This window comes from Cyanistes caeruleus, chromosome 1 (assembly GCF_971803275.1).
Source record: "Cyanistes caeruleus chromosome 1, bCyaCae1.hap1.1, whole genome shotgun sequence".
Lineage (NCBI taxonomy): Eukaryota > Metazoa > Chordata > Aves > Passeriformes > Paridae > Cyanistes > Cyanistes caeruleus.
The window spans coordinates 144236766-144257510 of NC_141701.1; the positions used below are offsets into that span (position 1 = coordinate 144236766).

The following is a 20745-nucleotide window of genomic DNA, read 5'->3' on the forward strand; positions in this document are numbered from 1 at the left end:
TGTTTCCCTGTCTGTTTGCCTTGTGAAGCATTTTTGGTTTCCTGAAAACTTAATTAGCTAAATGCACTGAATGAAGTGCAAGAGATAAATAGGAGGAACAGAGAGGCTGACTGGTAACCACTCTAAGATTGGCTCAAGAGATCAGGGGCAGAGTCAGGAGCTGCATGAAAATCCTCTGAGTCCTGGTCTCTTAACCCTGAACCCCACCTTGTTAAGGACAGAGTTTGTAAAGTGGCTGCACATCACACATCAAGTCACTTTCTGCCTCACTCGAGCAAATTTGAAGCTTTTGTTTTCATGTCTATAAGGGCAAATTGCTCCAGGAAAAAAAAAAAAAAAAAAGCTTTTTCCAGAGTAATATGTTCAGCAACCCCAAATGCTCAGGAATTGCAGAAAACCAGAAAGACTCTAAAGAAACAGATACTGTTTTTTTTTTACTAAGCTGATAAATCAGGCCAATATGTTGGGAAATTCAGCTGTATCAAAAACAAGGTTGAGGTAGTAGCTTACAAAGCAGAAAGCACTTGGCTGATGCCAAAAAAACTGTTTCAGTATTGGTTTCTGTTTGACAAGAGTCAGGAACACAGAAATCTCTTCCCAGGGGGAAGGCAGACCTCTGCTTTATTTATGAAGTCAGGAACCTGACTGGAGTACGTTAAGCTTTGTGGAGCAAAGCTCCTTATAGGCTCATAAATGGTGTCAGGATTTGGGGTTTACTGTGGGTATTGGAGTTCACTCATCACAGCAAAGTGCTCCACGTTTGGAGCGATACAAATCAGCAGTGAAGGCTGCTTTAGGGTAAAGTGCCTTGATGGGATTTCTTCCCCACTGCACTTGGAAGGGCTGCATCAAGATTTAATTCACTGAATATCAGCATATATTAGTGCAAATAACACAGCAGCTGCCAGGACTGAATTAAGCAATGGTTAGCTCCATTTGGAAAAGCATTGTGCACTCCACAAGGTTTAATTTAAATAGGAAGACCTTTTGGGGATCTTTTATAGAGGACACATCCTGATAATGTCACCAGATTATGACTGGATTCTGAGGTTGCAACATGGTACTTCTGTTATTTGGCTTCTCTGTTTTCTGATCAAAATAAAATACCTTTAAGAGTGAGATTCAACGTAATGATGCACATAACAATACTTTATGTTACATACAAGAAGCCTTAAATAATTCCAGAATCTGTGTTGGTATAATTAATGTTGAACACGCCTTTAAGTTCACGTGTCATTATTCCAGTAAAGGTATTTATCACTAGAAATGCAGTGCTAAAACACACAGTGCTGAGTCCTGCACCAGGTGAGCACACAAATACACACACACATACATCCCCTCCAAAAAGGGGCAGCAAAGTGGGAAAAGCTGCACCTGCAGGAAATGCATCCATGTGACAGAAATCCCAGACAGAAGGGAAGGGTCTGATATAAAAAGCATGGTATTTATTTTAAATTAATCTTCAAAGTGCAAGAATACAGCTGTGTCCTGGGGCTCTAATTTCAGATAAGGAAACAAAACTGTGCACTCCCTTTGACAGCTCTCTATCTCTTATCCAGCTCTTGCAAGTGGAAGAAATAAAATACACCAAAATCCCCTTAACAACAGTGTAATTATATTTATCAAAGTCTGTGTAATTACAGCTACCCTGGAAGCTGTATTTATGCTATTTCCCCCACTAAAACCCATTCCTTGTAGCTAACTCAGGACAAACCCCGTGTTTAGTCCTGGCCAGAGATGCTCCTACCTGTGCAAAGCCCCTGCAGCCAGACAGATACTGTTTGTGTCTGACAGTTGTGTAGAAGAAGCTGCTGTTTGAGGAACAGGGCAAACTGAAGTGCCTTCTGTATGGGATGATGCTTAAAAGAGACAAGTATTCCAATTGTGGATGAGTGTTTCTCTTTGAAATACACTCTGGACTTGCCATGAGATCATAACTTCAATGCAGGAATCATTAAGTGAAATAATCTGGTCCCATGTAATGTAGTAGATCAGATTTTCATAATATTCTCCTCTTGACCATAAAACAAAGGAGTTTCACTGTGGAATCCCAAATCAGTCTTAGATCTTGCCAGTGTTTAGCACTAACTGAACATAAACTCAGAACCCTGAAAAATAAAGGCTCTGCTCAAAGATATTCAGAAAACTGCTGATTCTATTGCTTTAGGATTGATAGACAATTCCAGTTTGCTTCAGCTTCCTAGATACTAGGACAGTATCCACCTTCTTGGCCTAATGAAAGTAGGTAAAAACATCCCAATGATGCTTAAGGTCCATCTACATGTGGATGTGTATGCTTGAATATTTATTTCTGTGAAGAAAGAAACAGCTTTAAGGTATTCACTTCAGCTTGAGCAGAAATTGATCCCAAAGCAGAGCAAGCAGGTAGGCAGGAAGGAGTAGTAAAACCAATCCAAAATACAACTTTACCTGACAGAAAATTGACTTGTTAAAATTAATGGTCAAACTCTTCCTGTCTGATGTACCTGCTTCCTCTGGGAACATTCATCTTTGTCAAAATACCTTAATGAAAATATTTTGATTAACTGTTTTTCTGTGTAGCTCAGTTCTGTATAGGGGAATAATTTGGTCCCTGTGTCTTTGCTCCTTTGTGCAGTGGTAATGGGTTCAGTGTTCAGCCTCTCCTGTGCAAACATGCAGATGAAACTCTTTGGATGTGGAGCTTTTTTATGAGTAATTTTGCAAAAAAATGTGGCCCCTTATGCAGTGCATTGTAGAACAGAAGTTGTGTTCTGATTTGTTGATTCCTATAAGGTGAAAATTCCCACCCTAGAGGGAGGGTTTCTGTAAGAAGCTGCTGGAAGCTTCCTCTGTGTCCAGCAGAGCCAATGCCAGATGGCTCCAGGACAGACGTGGCACTGGAAAAGGCTGGGCCAGTTAGGAATGACAATAATGCCTCTGGGATGACATATTTTCTTAGAAGGGGAAAAAAAAGTTATTGGGCAGATGTAACTGCGGGCAGAGAAGAGTGGGGTGAGAATATGTAAGGACAACAACTCTGCAGACACCAAGTTGGTGGAGAAGGAGGGGCAGGAGGTGCGGCAGGCACCACAGCTGGGGTTCCTTTGCAGCCCATGGTGACACCAGGGTGAGGCTGCTGTGCCCCTGCAGCCCATGGAATTCACGGGGTGCAGAGGTTGAGGAGGAGACCCATGCCTGAAAAGAAGGCTGTGAAGCCATGGAAGTGCTGGAGCAGGCCCCTGGCAGGGACCTGACAACCTGTGCAGAGAGGAGCCCACGCTGGAGTGGCTTCCTGGTAGGACTCGTGACCTTGTGGGGGACCCCATGGAAGAGGGACCCAAGAGCTGGAGCATTTCATGGAAAACCTTCTCCCTTGGGACAGACCTCACACAAGAGCAAGGGAAGGACCTCTCTCCCTAAGCAGCAGCAGAAACAATGTGGATGAAGTGACTGTAACCCACATTGTCCATCTCCTGAGAGCTGGCAGGGGGAAGAGAGAGCCCAGGGAGAAGGAGCAGGAGGAGGGACTTTAAGGGAGGGAGAGGGGCAGGTGTTTTTAAGATTTGTTTTTACTTCTCATTATCCCGCTCTGATTGGTAAATTCAATTAACATCCTCAAGTCAAGCCTGTTTTGCCTGGCTGTTAATCTCTGTGTGATCTCTCCCTGTCCTTATCTCAACTCATGAGCCCTTCCTTATATTTTCTACTGTCCAGTTGTGGAAGGAATTGACAGAATGGCTTTGGTGGGTGCCTGGCATCCAGCCAGGGTCAACCCATGACACCATGGCTATTTTTAATTTTAAGAAAACTCCAAAGTGATGCAGGGGATTTCTTAGTTCATTTGCCCTATGAAAGGTAAAAAATGTGTTCCCAAATAGGTGAGACCCTTATTTATTTGTCCTACAAGAAGAACAAGACATTTTCAGAATTAACAAGGAGAGGGCCCCCTTCTGTTCTGGCTGGGGGAGAGCTGGCCCAGGACAGCCAAGGCCAACCAGCTGGCAGCAAAGATTGCTGAAAAGGGCAAGAATGAAAGAAAAAACAAAAACAGCCTTACAGATCTCCCCAGACATTCCTGGGTAATGTGTTGCACAGCTCTTAAGGGAAGAGGTTCTCCTTCCCTGCAGTTACATTCATCCATTTTTTGTTATCAGTATTATAGGATTTTAATAATAAATCCTCAGTGCTGGCCATCATCTTTACCATGAGAGAAAGGAAGCAACAGCAGGTGCTCAGGTCAGCTTTCCCCTTTGTCCTCCTCCTTCCACCATCTCCAGCATCCACAACACGTCCTTCCCTGCCAGCCTGCTTATCTTCACACCTACACACCTACACACAGGTTTGGTGCCTCTGCTTCCTGCACAGGCACCCAACCCTTAAAACAACAACAGATGTTTTCCTTATCATATTTTTTAAAAAATTTCATGAAAGCTGAGGTTAAATATATATATATATATAATTGCTCTGCAGCACTAGACAAACAGCCTTCACGCTCCAAAGGTAAAAGCCTTATTTCAGGAAAGCAAGCAGGCTGATGGCAAAACACAGACCACTATCAATTGCTGCTCCCATAAATCACATTTATTTTCCAAATAATGGGAAGATTCATTGTTTTCTGCCAAGCAGTGTCACCTGGTAATAGGAGCCAGTCAAAGCAACAGTAATTTTCATGCCATAAAAACAGTAGCAAAACTGTTCACTGAGTAGAATGAATGCTATTGATCAGGGAGAAAAAAAAAAATATAAAAACAGGAGCCAAAAGCAAAGAAATTAAGTAATAATGTATTGGGTGTGTAATGAAAGGTCTGTTAACATTTCCATTATTCAGCTTCCCTCCCTGTATGCCTCCTCTGAAGCATTTATGACCCCACTAGGAAACCTTCTCCTCAAACTAGGGCTGTAAGGGGTTAATGGTGTGAGACCAACACTTTAGAAGGGGAGTTCAAAGTACAAAAATGAAGGGAAAGGTCCTGCCCTGGCCTCTGTTTGTTGTCACAGCAAAAGCCCCAGAGCATTTCACTGAATTGACCTTTTGCAAAAAGATGCAGAGCTGAAGGGAGGGGGTCTGCAGAAGAGCTGTGGTCAGGAGAAGGCACAGGGCTGTGGGAGAGAAGACACCTATGCTTGCCCCAAACCTGTCCCCTGAATAGGGGGCTGGAGACTACACTGAGTCCACTAGTAGTCAAAACAAATAGCACAACAAGAAAAGCTGAATATACACATCCTTATTCTTGACATTTACCTGAACTTCTACAAAAATAAATACTTCTCCACTATGACCAGATACTTCCTGACTGCCCAGCTGAGAGGCTGCTTGCAGCCTAGGCATTTCGGGTGGAAGCAAAACACCTGGCTGAAGGTCTCACCAGACCAGTGGTGGAGAGGAACCGAGAACTATTGGTTTCCACCACTTCCATCACCCACATCCCACAGGCATGATTTCACACTCAGACTTCTGCAATGTCCTGAAGAAATGTCCTTTGTTCTTGTGAATGACCACCAAGAGCACAGCCAGCAGGGACAGAAATACAAAGCCTACTTTGAACACCTCTGCCTGCGTGCAGGTGTCTGTCACTCTCTGGATTAAACTCAGAAGAACAGGTCCTGTTCTGTAACCTCCTGGATTTCCACATAATACCTTTGTAGTCTCACTTCTCAGCAGCAACAGGTGATGGCATCATCACCCCCTTCTTGTCAATGCCAGCAGAAGGTAGTTCTAAAATAAAGGCCATCTCAGAACCTTTCCCCTCTGCCAAGAGAGACAGTCTCATCCTGATGACAGGATTTTCTGAGCCCTTTCTAGCAAGAGACCAAAGACTTTTATGGGTGGAAAATAGATTCTGAGGCAGCTCATTGTTAGCAGCTTAAAAAAACACATTAAAAAAACAAAACCTATCTGCTAACTAACCCAGGAAAAACTTACTAATTCCTGCAACCAGTGGTTATTTCATAATTGGGCTGGTGGAAACACCTAGCTCTCTACCTTTCTCAGCTGACACATCACAATAAAACATGATATGAGGTGACTCATTACCATCGTGTTCTATCACATCCACATAATGCAACCTCAGACTTGCATTACATGAACTGAATAATATTTTCCTAAGAAATCATGATAGAAAAATCTGTGGTTCTAAGGGAAGTTTTTTGATTAAAGAAAATGCCACCACCAAACCTGAGTCTGGCTGAGAAAATAGAGGCTCAGGTGCACCCAAACACCTCCTCCCTGTACACCCCAGCAGGGCTGTCTGCTGGAGCAGAAGCAGAGCATGCAGGGGTCACCCAGCACCTGAGTCTGTCTGCACTCAGGGCAAAAACATATTGGGCAAAATCACATTTACAGTGAAACTGGACCTGACCCAGAACTGCAGAGCCAGACACGTTCTGGGCTTTGACAGGTCCTGGCACAACCTTTTGGGGGCTCAGATCAGTGAGCTGGTTTTGCCTCTGCACTTTAACTATCAGTTTGCTGTCCTGCACCCTCCCATCTCTCTGGATGTTCCCATCGCTGACGTTTCCTCGTAACTATTTCCTCAGACATTTAAGATTTCCCAGATGACGTGGATGACCCAAAAACCCAGTAAGTGAACACTGGCATGCAGCTGTCCCTGCACAAAAGATGCTGACAGGAACAGGGAAACTCACAGCCCAGATTGCTACAGATGGGAAATACTACCTTCTGCATATTGGACAAGAAGGGGCTGGCAGTGGAAAAGCTGTTGCAGTGCCACGGGCAGTGCTGCAGAAATCGGGGACACGTGGGGTGACACCGCCCAGGGCTCCCAGCGCTGCCTGCAGGGATGTGTCACACCAGGAGCACGGTGCCTTCCCGAGGTTACTGGGCCCACCTCCCTGGCTGATCCTTCAGCCAGTGCCAGCTTTCTGTGGCAGCAGGGCCTGGCAGTGGCCACAGACCCCCAGGCTGGGCAGAGGCACGGACAGCGAAGGCTTGGAGGAGCAATGAGTGGCGGCAGGAGCCGAGCCTGAGTCAGGAGGAGCACATCCCAAATGCTGCCAAGGAATGTCCCATGACGTGATTGCAGCTGAGGGGGAGGGAAGGTGCGTGGGACCACGCTCTGGAGATACCATCACTGCCATGAGCTCATGTGTTCGCACCCCAGAGCCTCTGAGAGCCTGGTGAGACTGAGGACAGCAGAGCCGGGCCCCAGGTCTGCCCTCCCTGCACTCCAGCCTGTGCATGGCCCACTTCTCTTTCTGTCAGTGGAGTATTAGCAAGCTGATAACCTGCTACTCATGCTTGTCCAGATGGTCAGCACAATTCATGGAGCTGAGACACTATTTAACCATCTTTCCCCATTCTGAGAGGGTGATCCAAGGTAGGGAAGGCTTTCTGCAAGGAATGGCTCAATGTGCTGAACCTCTTGAGCCATAGAAGAGTTAACCAAAGGCTGGCATGAGTGAGATGTGTCAAATCATGAGTGCCATGGAAAAGGTGAGTGAGGACGTGGTGGGCAGCATCTCTTCCCATGCTGGGATGGAGGAGGGGAGGGAGCAAAGGAAGATGTAGGAGACAGTTTTAAAACACAGCACCTATCTCATTACCCAGTGGAGTCACATGAGGAATGCCTTGTCATAGGACAATGAGTATTGAGAAGCTTTCTAGGTTAACAAGTCAATGGGGAAAAAAATACTGGGTAACAAAAAGGCCATTTCTGGATCCAGGAGCCTCTGACCCCTAAAGTGCCACGGCTGGGAAAACATTTTGGTGAGGTACAACACGTTTAGCCTGTTCGTGTGCTTTCCCCTAGGCAGCCACCATTAGTCACTATCAAAGACAGGACAGTGGGCCAGGCAGCTGACAAATCCTTTTCATGGGTACAAAGCATGACTCACAGCCCAGGGAAGGCTCCAGCGCGGTACCTGCTCCCCTCGCATCCCGCAGCGCTCAAACCCATGTTGTCACAGCTCCACCAGTATGGCAGGTTCTAGCTTGTCCCTGCTGCCAGGATCAAGTCAACCACCTGTGGTGAATGTCCCTTCCAGGTACCGTGGGAAGTGTTTTTTTTTAGTGCTCCAAAACCTCTCCTCAGTGCTCCTTCCCTTCCTTGGCTCTGAGTGTGCAGCCTGTTACAGAGGCTGCAAAGAGCCTCCTGGTCTGAGGTAGCAATAGCAATAGCACTGCTCATCTAAACATATTAAACAGTCCAAAAATGCCACACATCTGAACTCAAAAAAAAGGTAGAAACACATATTTTGTAGGTTTAACCCCATTACATGTAAGGTATGTGCATAAAAGCTTTGGTGCGATCCACGATTTTGCCATCTCAGCTTTCATCTCAAAAGCCTAAAAGTAAGCTTTGTTTTTTAAGTTAAAGGAAATTTTTCTAGCTGCAAACACTGAAATAATGTAAAAATAACACCTGCCATATAAGACTTCATTAAATTCCAACCACCAGCAGCCTAAAGAACAGGCAAATTCCTCAGCATTGACCAAAGGATGAGCACTTCCCAAGCAAGGGATGGAAAAAATGACAACTGCTATTTCAGTAGAAAGGTGCATGTGTGTGCCAATGGAAACAGGCATTGAAGAGATGCAATCAGACATCCAGCCAGCACAGTGAGGTCCCATTCCCTCCTTGAAGACATCCTAGAAAATCCATGATCGCTTCCAGGCAGATATTGAGGCGTTTCCCTGAAATCAAAGCATTCAGACTCATTATCAGTGCAAGTGTTTTAATCTCCCTCTCATACTCACATCTTACTTTTTGGGCTGGTTTCTCAGTGACAGCATGAGGCCTTCAGCAAGAGGCAGGATCTTGTCTATCTCAAGTCTGGGATACTCGAAACTGTAGTTCAAGATATGCCAAATGACATGGTCAGTCTCTTGTCATGATGAGAGCAGCGAGGTAACTTATCCCATGCTTGGAAATGTCATCATCTCACGTCAGCTCAGCCACTTTGTGTTTCTCCTGCTGTCAGGAGTTAACAGCTGGTGGCTAAGAGGGCACCAAGGTACATAACAGATCTGATGCTTCCTAACACCCCACCTAATCCTTTTTGGCTAGAAGATCTTAAGAAGAGACAAAGTGTGCTGACACAGGGCAGGTGAATCGACCATAGTTCCAAACATGAATATTTACTGAGATCTGTATGTGGCTGTAAGTGCCCTCTTTTAATTCTCACCAGAGGGGAGGAAAATTGCCTTGCCTAGAGTTTTTAGTGCAACAGGTAGCAATGAGAAAAGTTCTGCAAAGAGTGATAAAAAGTCTCTTAAGATCAACTTCCCACTTGGAAAGAAGATAATTAAATATAGCTAATCATGGGCTAATATGCCACCCCCACCCTCCCATCAATGTGTGGGTTACAGGGCATCTAGGTGCTCCCTGGGCAAGGAAATGTGAGAGAACCCTAAAATGTGAGCTCAGCTTGGACAAAAAAGAGCAGAACTGCACAAGATAAGCAGGATCTGAAATGCAGCAAGCACTAACCTGTGCATCCAGGGAATCCTGTGCAACTAGCACACAAAACAAAAGGGAAAAAATGGGAATTAATAGAATTCTTTACATGTAGAATAAAACAATGACATTTGATATAGTAACAAGCTAATCCCACCACTTGATAGGCACCAGTTTGGTGGCACATGATGAGGAACATTCCTGAAGAGTAAGTGGGTACGAATCACACATTTCAGATGTGGCTGGGGAAACAAGCAGCTTAGTGCTTACCTGACTATTACTGTGCATTTTTTAGATATTGACTCATCATCTTTTCAGTGTGTTATTTCGAGAAATACATACAAAGGCTCATGAGATAGTTTGACATTTGGGGAAAAGGGAAGTCTCTGTAAAGGCAGCCAAGCTGATAGAAGGAAACAGAGCTTTGTTAGGAGCAGGATGTACAGGTCTGCAAGCTGCTCATGAAGGTGGCACCAGCATGGAGCAGAGATTGGGAAAAACTTGAAAAATACTTTTATATCGTTCTGACACCTACACACGATGAGATAATTTATTTCAAATAAAAGTCTTACAAAATCTTGGTTCAAAGAGTAGACAGTGCACATCTCTCAAAGGTGTGGAAAAACAACTGAATTTAAACTATTTTCATAGTGGCAGCTTCCAAGGAGCAGGAACATTTATCTGTCAGCATTGTGTTTGTTTGCAATTGTGTCCTCTCTAAAAATTGGGGTTTTTTCAGTTTATCTTTTTAAGGGATACCTTTCAGTATCTCTAACTATCCTGACACTCCACTGTTATCTACCCTAGTAAATTTATTTTCTTATTGGATACATTTCAGGTCTTGGAGCCCAGGTATCTTCTCCATAAAGAATAACTTTGCAGTACATTTTATACATCACACCAGGCCCCATATTTAAACTAGCTCTGTTTCTGTTCTCAGCTCTTCCACAGGAGTATTGTGGGATGGGCAGGAATCATTTCCCAACTTTCACAATACATTTATTCACAGCAACCCTTGGGCCAGCATCATCTGTTATCAGTTGTGGTGTCTCACACCCACCTGCATTTTTTCCTACCCCAACACATATTTAAGTACCCACATCATCAGGCAGCCTTCACCTGTGTCAGATGGATGCACTGGGATACAGAACCATGTGCCTGCTCCTGCAGACACAGCACCAGCTCCAGGCTGTCCTGGAAGCAGCACAGCCCCATGAACACAGTGCTACAGCCACGCTATGCTTGAGCAGTTCCCCTTCAGCTAAAATCCAGAAATAATTAGGCTGAGAAAGAAGGAATTAGGCTCAGTGGCCATGGGCCCACATCTCTTTAATTTCTGGGCAAGCTTGGACAGATTCTAGGTAGCTGTGGGAGAGGTGACGCCCGTGGTTCCCTCCTCTGGGGACTCTGTTTCCCAGGAGTTTCTCCCAGTGGAAGGTGCTGGGTGTAGGAGGCCACCTGCAAGCACAGCAGCACCCTTCCAGTGGGACAGGGATGCCTTTGTTGAAACAGGCTTTTCCTCACTAATTTAGGGCCTGCCTGCAGGTCTCCTAGTTAATGCTCTACCCGCCTCCATCCAGCCTAACACAGGGATTGAGTCAAGGAGATATTTATGTACCAAATCCCTGTCTGCTCTAACTCTTCAAGGCACATTCCTGACCTGGAGCCACTCTGTCCCATTATGTGGGGCTGCTCACAGCACAGGGACAGCCCTGTGCTGGTGTCACCTCTCCCTTCCTCCACCTCTGCTGCTTTTCCAAAGCCTGCACCATGTCCCCAGCAAGTACTGAGCAGTGCAAGAGCTTTGAACTAACATATGGATGGGGGGCATTTCTCCTAGAGTATGGAGAGCAGCCTCACCAGGATGCAGTTCAATGTTTTGCATTATCCAGGATGAATATTCCTTGTGTGGCAAATGTGCAAGCTCTGCTTGAAGTATACTCTCATCACAGTGATGTTTCCAGCCAGAAAGAACCCTCATTTTCCAGTATCAGCCATTTGACACAGGGACTGTATTGACTTGCTGATGGATTTAACAAAAGGAATTACCTGGAATGCTTGTGAGCGCTGTGTGAATGAGGACTCTCCCCCCTGCGCTTACAGGCTGAACTTTAATGGAAATGAACCACAAAAAACAAATGCCAGTCTACAGTACAGTGCAAGAGGACAAAGTATAAAGGAAGATTTTCTTTATTTTTAAATATTAGTAACACTCCACAAAAAAAAAGTGGTACTTAAGTGACAGAAAACCGGTACTCGGTCCTTATTTGATCTTAACCGTAATTTACAGACCCTAAGAGAGTTCAGAAATGGTTATTGCATGTTATGTGGTGCCTGCAGAGGGTTACATTGGGGAATTGAAGCTAAACCATTCAGATACCAGAGACACCAGGATTTGTTATATCAAACCATGCTAGAATGCAGACTTGGCTTTTTCTGTTTAGCTCCTCTCTTACACAATTATGTGCATTCCTACATCTTTGAAACGTTAGGATGAGTGAGCTTCTCCAGGAACTGTGGACTTTCAATATTGCCAGGTTTAAGGCTGTTACATCAACAACATATTGGCAAGAAGAAGACAAAAGAAACAAAACAAAACCATAAGCTGCTAACTCCTACCTGGAGGTTAAAAAAAGGAGACAACACACTGACAAGAAACATGCAGGTAAATGCTTAAGGCAACAGAGGGGCTCTGTACACACTAAAAGGTTAAGAGAAGCAATGTGTCATGCACATGAGACAAGTATGGGAAGCAAGGAAGTCATCTTGCCAGGAAATGTGTATTTATTTTAGACAAGACATCTTTTCAAGCTAAAAAAAATTAGTCCTGCAAGAAAACCGATGTCAAATGCTTTCATACATAAAGGTATAAGTTTTTTGCAGAAACAAGTTGATGAAATCTAAAATGGATGCTGAAAAAATGTTTGTTATCTAAAACCTACTCAGAAGAAACAAAGAGCAGTTTTAAAGTAGCACTTGGATGATTTGTCTCTAGGTTCTGAAAATAAACTTTTAAAATAAGGAATGATTTCACTAAATGATTCATCAGGAGTCAACTAAGCCTAGAGAAATCAGTAGGAGTGCTTACAGGAGACCATCATTACACTACATTTCTTAAAATCAGAGGATATAACTTCATGATACAACTTAATATGAGGGAACATTATAAAAGCAGGGGCAGAACTGCCCAGCCTGGGGGGAAAAAAAACCCAAAAAACCCAACCATAAAAGTCACTTATTAATCTTGCATAAATTACCCTAAAAGAGCTCATGTCTCAGTCCCACTCCCAATGGCATGAGTGAACAGGACTCTGCTTTCAACAGGCCTGATGTTGATGCCAGTGACCAAACAAGCAGGCATTTGCCTTTTATATCCTACAGGACACATAACAAATACTAAACTAGCGTTGTCTTAGTCCCAGGGAAGGAAGAGGTAAGAAATTCTGTAACGCTTTCCAATCTTCAAACAACACACTTCTAACCACAACCAGCCTTGTCTGAATTCCCTAACCTGAACGGGCAAGAAAGCCATTCCGTGAAACTAAAAGGAATAACATAGTGCAATTTTAGTACAGTTTTAAACATGAGTCACTTCCTTGGTAGCAGTGTGAACAATCAAAAAATATACACAAAAGAGGTGTGCTTGAAGGTAACATGAAGTTGTCATTATTATAAAGGTATTGCCATAGCAGAGAAGTCCATTTTAGTAACTCGCTTTGGTTGACTTCTTCTTCTTCAGCTCCTCTCTCTGCTTCTGCTTCCTCCTCTTGCTGCCTTCTTTGTATCCTGAGGAAACATGGCTTGTAAAACACTTTTCACAGCATTTATGGACTTTTCTCTCTAGCAAAAGCACTTGTTCTCTGAATGGTTTAAAGAATATTAAAGAAAGGTCTGGCTTCCTAATGTGTTGTTTGTTTGTTTTTTTTAATTGCCATTTTCACTATATCCCCAATTCTACTATATCCCTTACATAGGATAGAAAGAAAATACTACCAAACTTTGAAGTTTGAAAAGATCTGGAGAACTTTCAAAATCCTTCAAAGCCATTCAGGAAAAGCTTCAAAATTAGAGCACATGCAAAACCAGAATAATTTTCAAAAAGGAAGCAATAAATAAGACTTATGCAGCAGGAGCAATTTAAGTACTGGCATTTCCTGCTCACGGTAGTCAGAGTTACCACGATATTTGCATTTCCATTTTAAGACTAGGGAATGCCAAGAATCCTGAGTAAATAAGAAGGTGCTCAATGTTTACCAATATATATTTTATAAGCTGGTCATCAGCCTGCTCATGCTTAACTATGCACCACAGGTTATATTCAACTGCAGCCCCAATGGTGCATGAAAGCATTGAGTTCAAGCAACAATTATTTGCTACAAGTTCAGTAGGCACAAGCTTCCAGCCACGTGATCATCATTCCAATGGTTTATTACCCCCATGGAGATGTGTGAAAAGCAGTTCTTGCTCGGCATCACACCTTTTCCTCCAAACCTGCAGTAAAATCCAACTTGCTGGCAGCCTGCACGGGCAGTGAACTGTGTGAAACACCACATCTACCCAGGTGCACCCATAAATCTAAACTGAAAGCCAGTAAACATTTCCCTCAGACAATCATCCTGTGATGTTTTGAGACAGCTGGAAGGATCTTTCAGCTCAGTGGTGCTCTGTCTCTGGAAATCAGCACAGTCCAGTGACCGGGCCCAGCACAGAGTGGAGCAGCCCCTGAATCCAGCTGAGAGGCAGGGCTGGCATCAGAGGAATGGCCCTGGAAAGGCACAGCTCTGCCTGGATGGAAATCTCTTTTTTTCCTCTGCTCTGTCAGTGGGCAGGCAGAGATGACCCCAAGGAAGCAGTTTCACCAGTGCACCTGGTTCTCCATCAGTTTATCAATAGCAAAATTAAGATGGGAAAAGGAAGTGGTGGGAGGCCAGGGGAGCACAAAGCCACACTGTGGCTGCAGTTTGCTCCTCACCAGAGCTCCTCCCAAGCACAGTTAGACATGTGCCCACAGCAGAGCTGAAGTTCTTCAGTCTAAGACTTGGGGAGAACCACGAGCTAAGTCTTTCAGCTTAAACCATTTGAGACATTATCAAAAGCTTAGAGGAAATACACTCACTTGTAGCAACAGGAAACTGTTCTAGGTTATCACTCGAGCTCCTGTGCTGTACCCACAGCATGACTTCATCTTTTGCAATCATCTGAGTCAAGAGGCAGGATATTTATTTAGAAATTCTGCCATGAGCGATCAGCCTGCACGAAGTTAGAGTGGAAACCAGTTTTCTTGTTTAAGGAAGAGAAAAACTGGCAGTGTTTAGCAGAATTGCAGATGATGCTGGGTTTTCCCTGCACTCTGTCACCCCCTGAGCTACACTCCTGTCCCTGGAGTCACTGTGTGAACATCTCCTCACTAAGAACTCCATCCAGGAAGTTTCCTTCCACGTCAGCCCTGTACATCACCAAAAATAGGATCCTTTTGCATTCAATTCACTGAGTAAGGCACCCATCTCTGAAGGGCTCAAGCATCTCCCTGCTTTCCCACAGAGGTCAATGGAGGTGGAAGAGACATGCTGACTCCTGAGAATCAGTCATCTGGGGGGTGTTATTCAAAGAATTCCTCCCTTTACTGGAGGGAAAAACATCATCATATCAGCTGATCTGAACCAGCTCATGTAAGAACTCTGAAACAATAACACAGATATTTGGGAAAGGATCATTAAACCCTAGCAGTTATTAACTTCATAATTTTTTTTTAATTTTTCATTCTTAAAGCAGTGTCAGCATGTCTAAAAAGTTTCCACATCCAGGCATGATAGCATCTGATGCTGCTATTTTATATCTAATTTTTTTTTTTTTTTTGCAATAGTCCATTTTATTCAAATTTTTGAGATTTTGAAAGCAATTCTAGCAACTATTTCTTAAAAAAACTGAGTCAATATAAATTATGACTGGAAGTGAATACCACATAATCTATTGTGTTATAAATGAAACAACTCAAATGTTAAAATATTGTGGTATGAAGATATTTAGGCATTTGACAACATGGTCTCCTACCAGCCTCTGGAATGATAAGGCTGAAAAGTGGAAATCTTTCAAGCATTATCACTGACACACAGAAAGAGATTGCCCAAAGTAGGAGATAACACACAAACACAGAGTATTCCTCAAGAGAAAACTGCCAGGTCTTTTCTGTTTTGAGCCTGCTGTGATAAATAATTTCACTGTCTGCCATTTCCTTTTCTACCCCCACCTAAGAAGAAAGGATAGGTCAAACTTTGCCAGTCTGTTGCTCCAGCGATGCTATGCTGGGTGATAACAGCCAAAAACGTGATCCAAACAAGTGAAGCAGCTCCTGACATAAATAAGAATTGCACACTGAAGATGTAACCCTTCGGTGCATATTTCACTCAAATACTTCAACCAGCACTAATTAAAAGCATATTTAGCTGCCTTGGTTACAAGACTAGCCTCAAAGTCATGAGACAACAAAATCTGAATTAGAAAGCAGCAGCCCCATGACTGATCACTGCAGTGAGCCCATGTCCTGGTGAGTTGCCAGCATCCCAAAGTATCCACAGAAACTTCCCATGGCAAGCGCCAGGCTGAACTGGCTTCAGCCAAACAGTGCTGGCCTTGGAGAAGGCTGTTCAAATTTCCACCCTTAGCAGCAATCTTTAGCCACCCAAACTCTAGAAATGCCTCACGGGGCAGAGGGAGAACAGGTTGCCAAGAGCTTCCCCAAGCTGTGACGTTTGGAAAACAGATCCACTCAAATGCAGATAGAAATCTCCCTAAGTTGGTATTTCTTGCTTTTGTCAGCTGCCAGGAGCAGAGATGGGTGAAGCAAGAATCCACACCATTTGGAATTACACCTGCTTTACTACTAGGATAATTCTTGTCTAAAACAAACAGCATCAGCTAATCCACTCTTTCCATTTCATCCCCTTCTTTTCTACTTCTAGGGAGCACAGAAGCTATTCCAGCTTTCATAAAGCTGCTGAAGGCTGGAAACAACTTCCAGAAACACTTAGGTGCAGCTCCTTCAACCATCACTCAGCAAGGACCCAAACAAACTGGGAAGCTTCTCTGCTGCGTCCCAGATTGACTTTCCTTCTGGCTTTCTACTTCCCTGCCATCTGCACTTGGCAAAGTCACGAGTTTGTTCAGTCACTGACCGTGAAACTCATCACATTCTTGGGTGGCAGCTGCGAGGGGGGTGTGCACATCAGGCGGCCGATCCAAAGGCACAAGTGTCCCTTGGGAAGACACTCCTACCCAACACATTTCTGGTATCCTGCTTTTTCCTGCCCTGCCTGTCTCCTGCCCGCTCTACCAGGATGCAGAGAGCGGCCACGGGTCTGCTCCAGCTTCCTTCTGCTGGCACAGGGAAGCGTAGGAGTCAGCAGGAGGAAACAAGTGTCCAGGCACAGCTGACAATTAACACACAGCATTGCTGCTGCTTGACCCACATCAGTGAGCAATAAAGGCCACAGCCTGATTTTTATACAAGATCTGCTAAGGTGAAGACTTTGAAGGAGCCTCCCTCCACTTTCAGAGTGAAACATTGAGGTTGGGGGTAGGAGGGATTCACATTTCTTCACAAGTCTGAGAGAAAATATTCTCCAAGATCTACCAACTTTTTGCTAAAATTGTGGCCTTCCTTCAAAGCCATGGCCCCAACATTCACAAAGCTTTAAAAGGGCAGTGAGGCACTTTCAAGCTGGGTTCTTCAGTGCTCTTTCTAATTTTCTGCTCTTAGAAACATCTCTCTAGTCAAAACAATAAACTGGTGTTTCAAAGACAGCTGGCTTATTTCCAAGTTGCAGCCACCCTCTGTTATTTTAGACTGACCACACTCACATATGCCATTGTAAAAATTCACCCCAGATCACAGCTTCAGTATAATTTCATGGGTGACTCAATTTGCAATTACAACTTTACACTTTCACATCCCCTCCCCCAGCCACTGCTCTGCACACAGCACAACCTGACCTACTTCCCTCTCTTCATCCACAGCTCCTGCCTGTGCCATGGAGCATCATGGACTGGGAGCCTTTAGTCAAGACTGGGGTGACAAAACATCCCACCCTGTCTAGGTATGCTGTTCCACTGTTCAATTATCCACACTGTTGAATCTAAGGGGTGAGTTCTCCAGTTTCACTGGCCAGCCCAGTGATGTAATCCCAACTTTGATGTTTTAGGGGACTGAAAAGCTTTAGCAACTTGCAGGGGCCCTCCTTCACGCTTGCTCACCATGCCGTTTCCTTTACCAGTTCTGCCTAGCATACCAAGAACATACCAAGCCAGATAGCAGCTGTTTGCCTCCTGCTAATTAGAGTAACACCAGCACTGAATAGATTTCCAAGATTTTACTCCCAAATGGCAAGCAAAAGCTTGCAAGGCTATGCAGCCATGAAAGCCCTTCCACACACAGCCCAGCTGTCTTTGATGGGTAACAGGATGATTTTGTACCAGCAGCCAGAACACCGTGCGTGAAGGCAGCTCTGGGCTGAGCCTGGGGGCAACCAGCCAGTCTCCAAATCCACCAGCCAGCCTTCCCAGCCCCTGCCCCACACAGGTACATCCCACTTGCACAGTTACAGCCAGGGGATGTGGAGCAAAGGGAGGGAGAACTCCATCATTCATCACCTCCAGCATTCCTCACGTATTAGATTTCCACAAAAAACAGTGGCTTTGCTTTCCTTTCTCTTTTCATAACATGCCCAAAAAGGAAGTTTATAATGGAATTATAAAGTAATTAGTTTGGATAACAAAGCACATCACTGTTACTAGTTAGTAAAGTGTAATTCAGGAAACTGCATGTTGGTAAAAAGAACAGAGACTGAATTAAAGATGAAATTAAGTACAAACAGCTCAATTTTCCAGCAGAGGAATCCATGCCAGGAAAGGATCAAGATTAGTTAAACTAGTTCTTTTAGAATGGTTTCCTCTTGGATGCAAACAGATGCCAGCAGATGAAAATGCAGCAAAAAATTAATTATTTTTGTTGTAAGTTATAGGTTAATGAAAGCTATTTCTTTGAAAAGGAAGAGCAAACCTTGCAATATTATCTTCCAAATAATGAAATTTGTATATTTTTTCACTATTTTAACAATTAAACATTTCAATCATTCTTGCTGGATAAAGGTCAAAACTTTCAAATCCAAAGCAGTAGTTTTTAAGGAGCAGTTACCACTACCTCTGGCATTAACAGCTGCCATGCCCAGCTCTCTGCTGGCATTAACAGCACTTTGACACAGCTCAGATCCCACCAGTCAGCCGTGTATCACACTATCAGGGAGCACATCACTGGCAGTATCTGAGTTCTTATTTCAAAAATTCCTTGTTTGGAGCTAGAGAACTGTTTGAGATATGCAGCAATTTCAGAGCACAAGAGGTGAAGTTTTATTCTAAAAGGCCATTATGAAACCTTGAACAGTTTCCAGAGCAATTTCCACTAAAACACAAAGTGTCAATGGTAGATGGAGAATTAAATTAAACTCTCATTTTTTTGTTAAATACCCACTGTGATAACTGGCAATCCTGACTAAGAAGAGGATTCATCTCTCCTCTGGATATTGCCAATCTAAAGGAGTTGGCCAGCCTTTCCTCTTGGACACCAGAAAGATGCCACTTCCAGAGGGACTCCCACCACATAGTCAAGTTGAAACCTATCTCCTCCTCCTTCATTTAAATTTCCTATGGACTTAAAAATCAAAATTCAAACATTTGCAGAGCTGGGAAAAGGACACCACATCACTGCAGGTGAATCATTAATGACTGAGGGTTTGCTTGAGATGCTCCAGCTGGGATATCTAAAACTGCTGCATGGTACTGCTGTCAAGGGGGACCCTTTCTCACCCACGCTGGTGATGGCAAAAACATCTGATTCAAGGTGGAACTGCACCTGGTTTGAGGCCATTGAACTTAGCTATTTCCCAGAGAATTAAGAGGCCTTTGGAGCAAGGCAGAAATGATGCTGTTCTCTCCCAACGCCGGCCCGTGTACGCACGGCAGCGATCGATGAGAAGCCGAGTGAGTAAAGTGGTCTCAGTAATTACAGAGCTGTGCTGGTGAAGCTGCTTGCTGGGCAAGGCAGTCAGCAGAGGTGAACACCCATGAAGGGGAATGGCATTACTGGCCAGGCCTCGTGCACAAACTCCCCAGGAAGGGATTAAGACACTCACATAGGTTTTTATGACTGACTCGACCAGTCCTTCAGCAGCCCTGTCCATCAGAGGAACAGCAGGCAAAATATTTAAAGCAACAGTGAAATCTTAGTCTAACTGCAATCAAATTTTCACCCTGAGTCTTTTTTGGCAACTCACAATCTACTGCTAGAAGAGAGCATTTTGTGATTGCACTAATACTTCTGGAAATTAATTTTAATTGCAAACTTGTGCGTCTTGGAGCATAAATAAATTCACAGCAAAAAGTCCTAAGCAGTCTTAAAAATTGCTCCAAAATTGCACGGTGTGTGTCAAACTCAGCTGCTCCTTGGAATCCATTGCAAAATACTGCAATTGCAGAAACCCTTGTGTGTCCAAAGGCAGAGACAATGTTTTGTTTTGCCAGCCACAGGCACAGGAGACCATACCTGTAACCCTTGCATGGGAGGCTTCACATGACATCAGCCCAAAGGTTACATTCAGGCCTCTGTAACTTATTATTTTTTTTTTTATTTTTTTTTTCTAAAACAGAAGATTCAGCTTGGCCATCTTTAAACACACAAAGCTTCCAGCAATTTATCAGGAAGACAATAATCTAATTTTTTCAATCTGTAATCCATCATAATACCTTTAGGTCTTCCATACAAAAGACAGGGTTAGGTTTAAAGGCTCATAAACACAGTGGAATTTGGTGCAGCACTGGGAGTGCATGGGCGCCTGTTTTGGGATACAGTGAGTATTTTTCATGTGCTGTGTTTACCCTGAGAAGCCTCATAAACTCACACCTCCCAGCACTTCACCTGATTTCACACTACTGACAAGGGCCCTTGGTTGGGGCATCCAAGTAGAAAGGCATCCTTCATGTATCAGAAAAACCTGTCCTCACAGTCCTGGATGATCTCTGACCACAGGTTCCAATTAAACCAAGTAGTTATGAGGACTTCGTTGTCCAAGATAGCCTCTGGACTACATTGCCAAAAAATTACAGACTGGGAATATATCAAAGGACTAATTACTTCCAAAAATAACCCGAACAATTGCCACGTTGCTACGTTAGCCTGAACGTTCTCAGCCTCCTCTATTAGGATTTAGTTGCCTAAAATTGCAGCTTCCAGAAATAGTTATCAACTTGCTGAACTTCTCCTTGGACAATGAAGCCAAGCACAATTTAAGTAAATGAA

At 43.9% G+C, this 20745-nt stretch overlaps 1 protein-coding gene across 13 annotated transcripts in view; it reads right to left on the reverse strand.

Annotated features, from left to right (window-relative positions):
• Positions 1–11572: 11572 nt before the first annotated feature.
• The window catches only part of DNAJB6 (DnaJ heat shock protein family (Hsp40) member B6), a 58644-nt gene continuing 49471 nt past the window's right edge, over positions 11573–20745 (reverse strand). For 7 of the 13 annotated variants that reach the window (XM_086865144.1, XM_086865153.1, XM_086865196.1 and 4 more), the window contains one exon: positions 11573–13184. In XM_086865144.1, coding sequence (XP_086721270.1) covers positions 13102–13184 — 83 coding nt within the window. In that variant the 3' untranslated portion in view covers positions 11573–13101. Of the gene's footprint in view, positions 13185–13831; positions 13918–19582; positions 19623–20745 lie in introns of all 13 variants that reach the window. The other 6 variants (XM_086865120.1, XM_086865129.1, XM_086865142.1 and 3 more) reach the window with 2 other exon arrangements.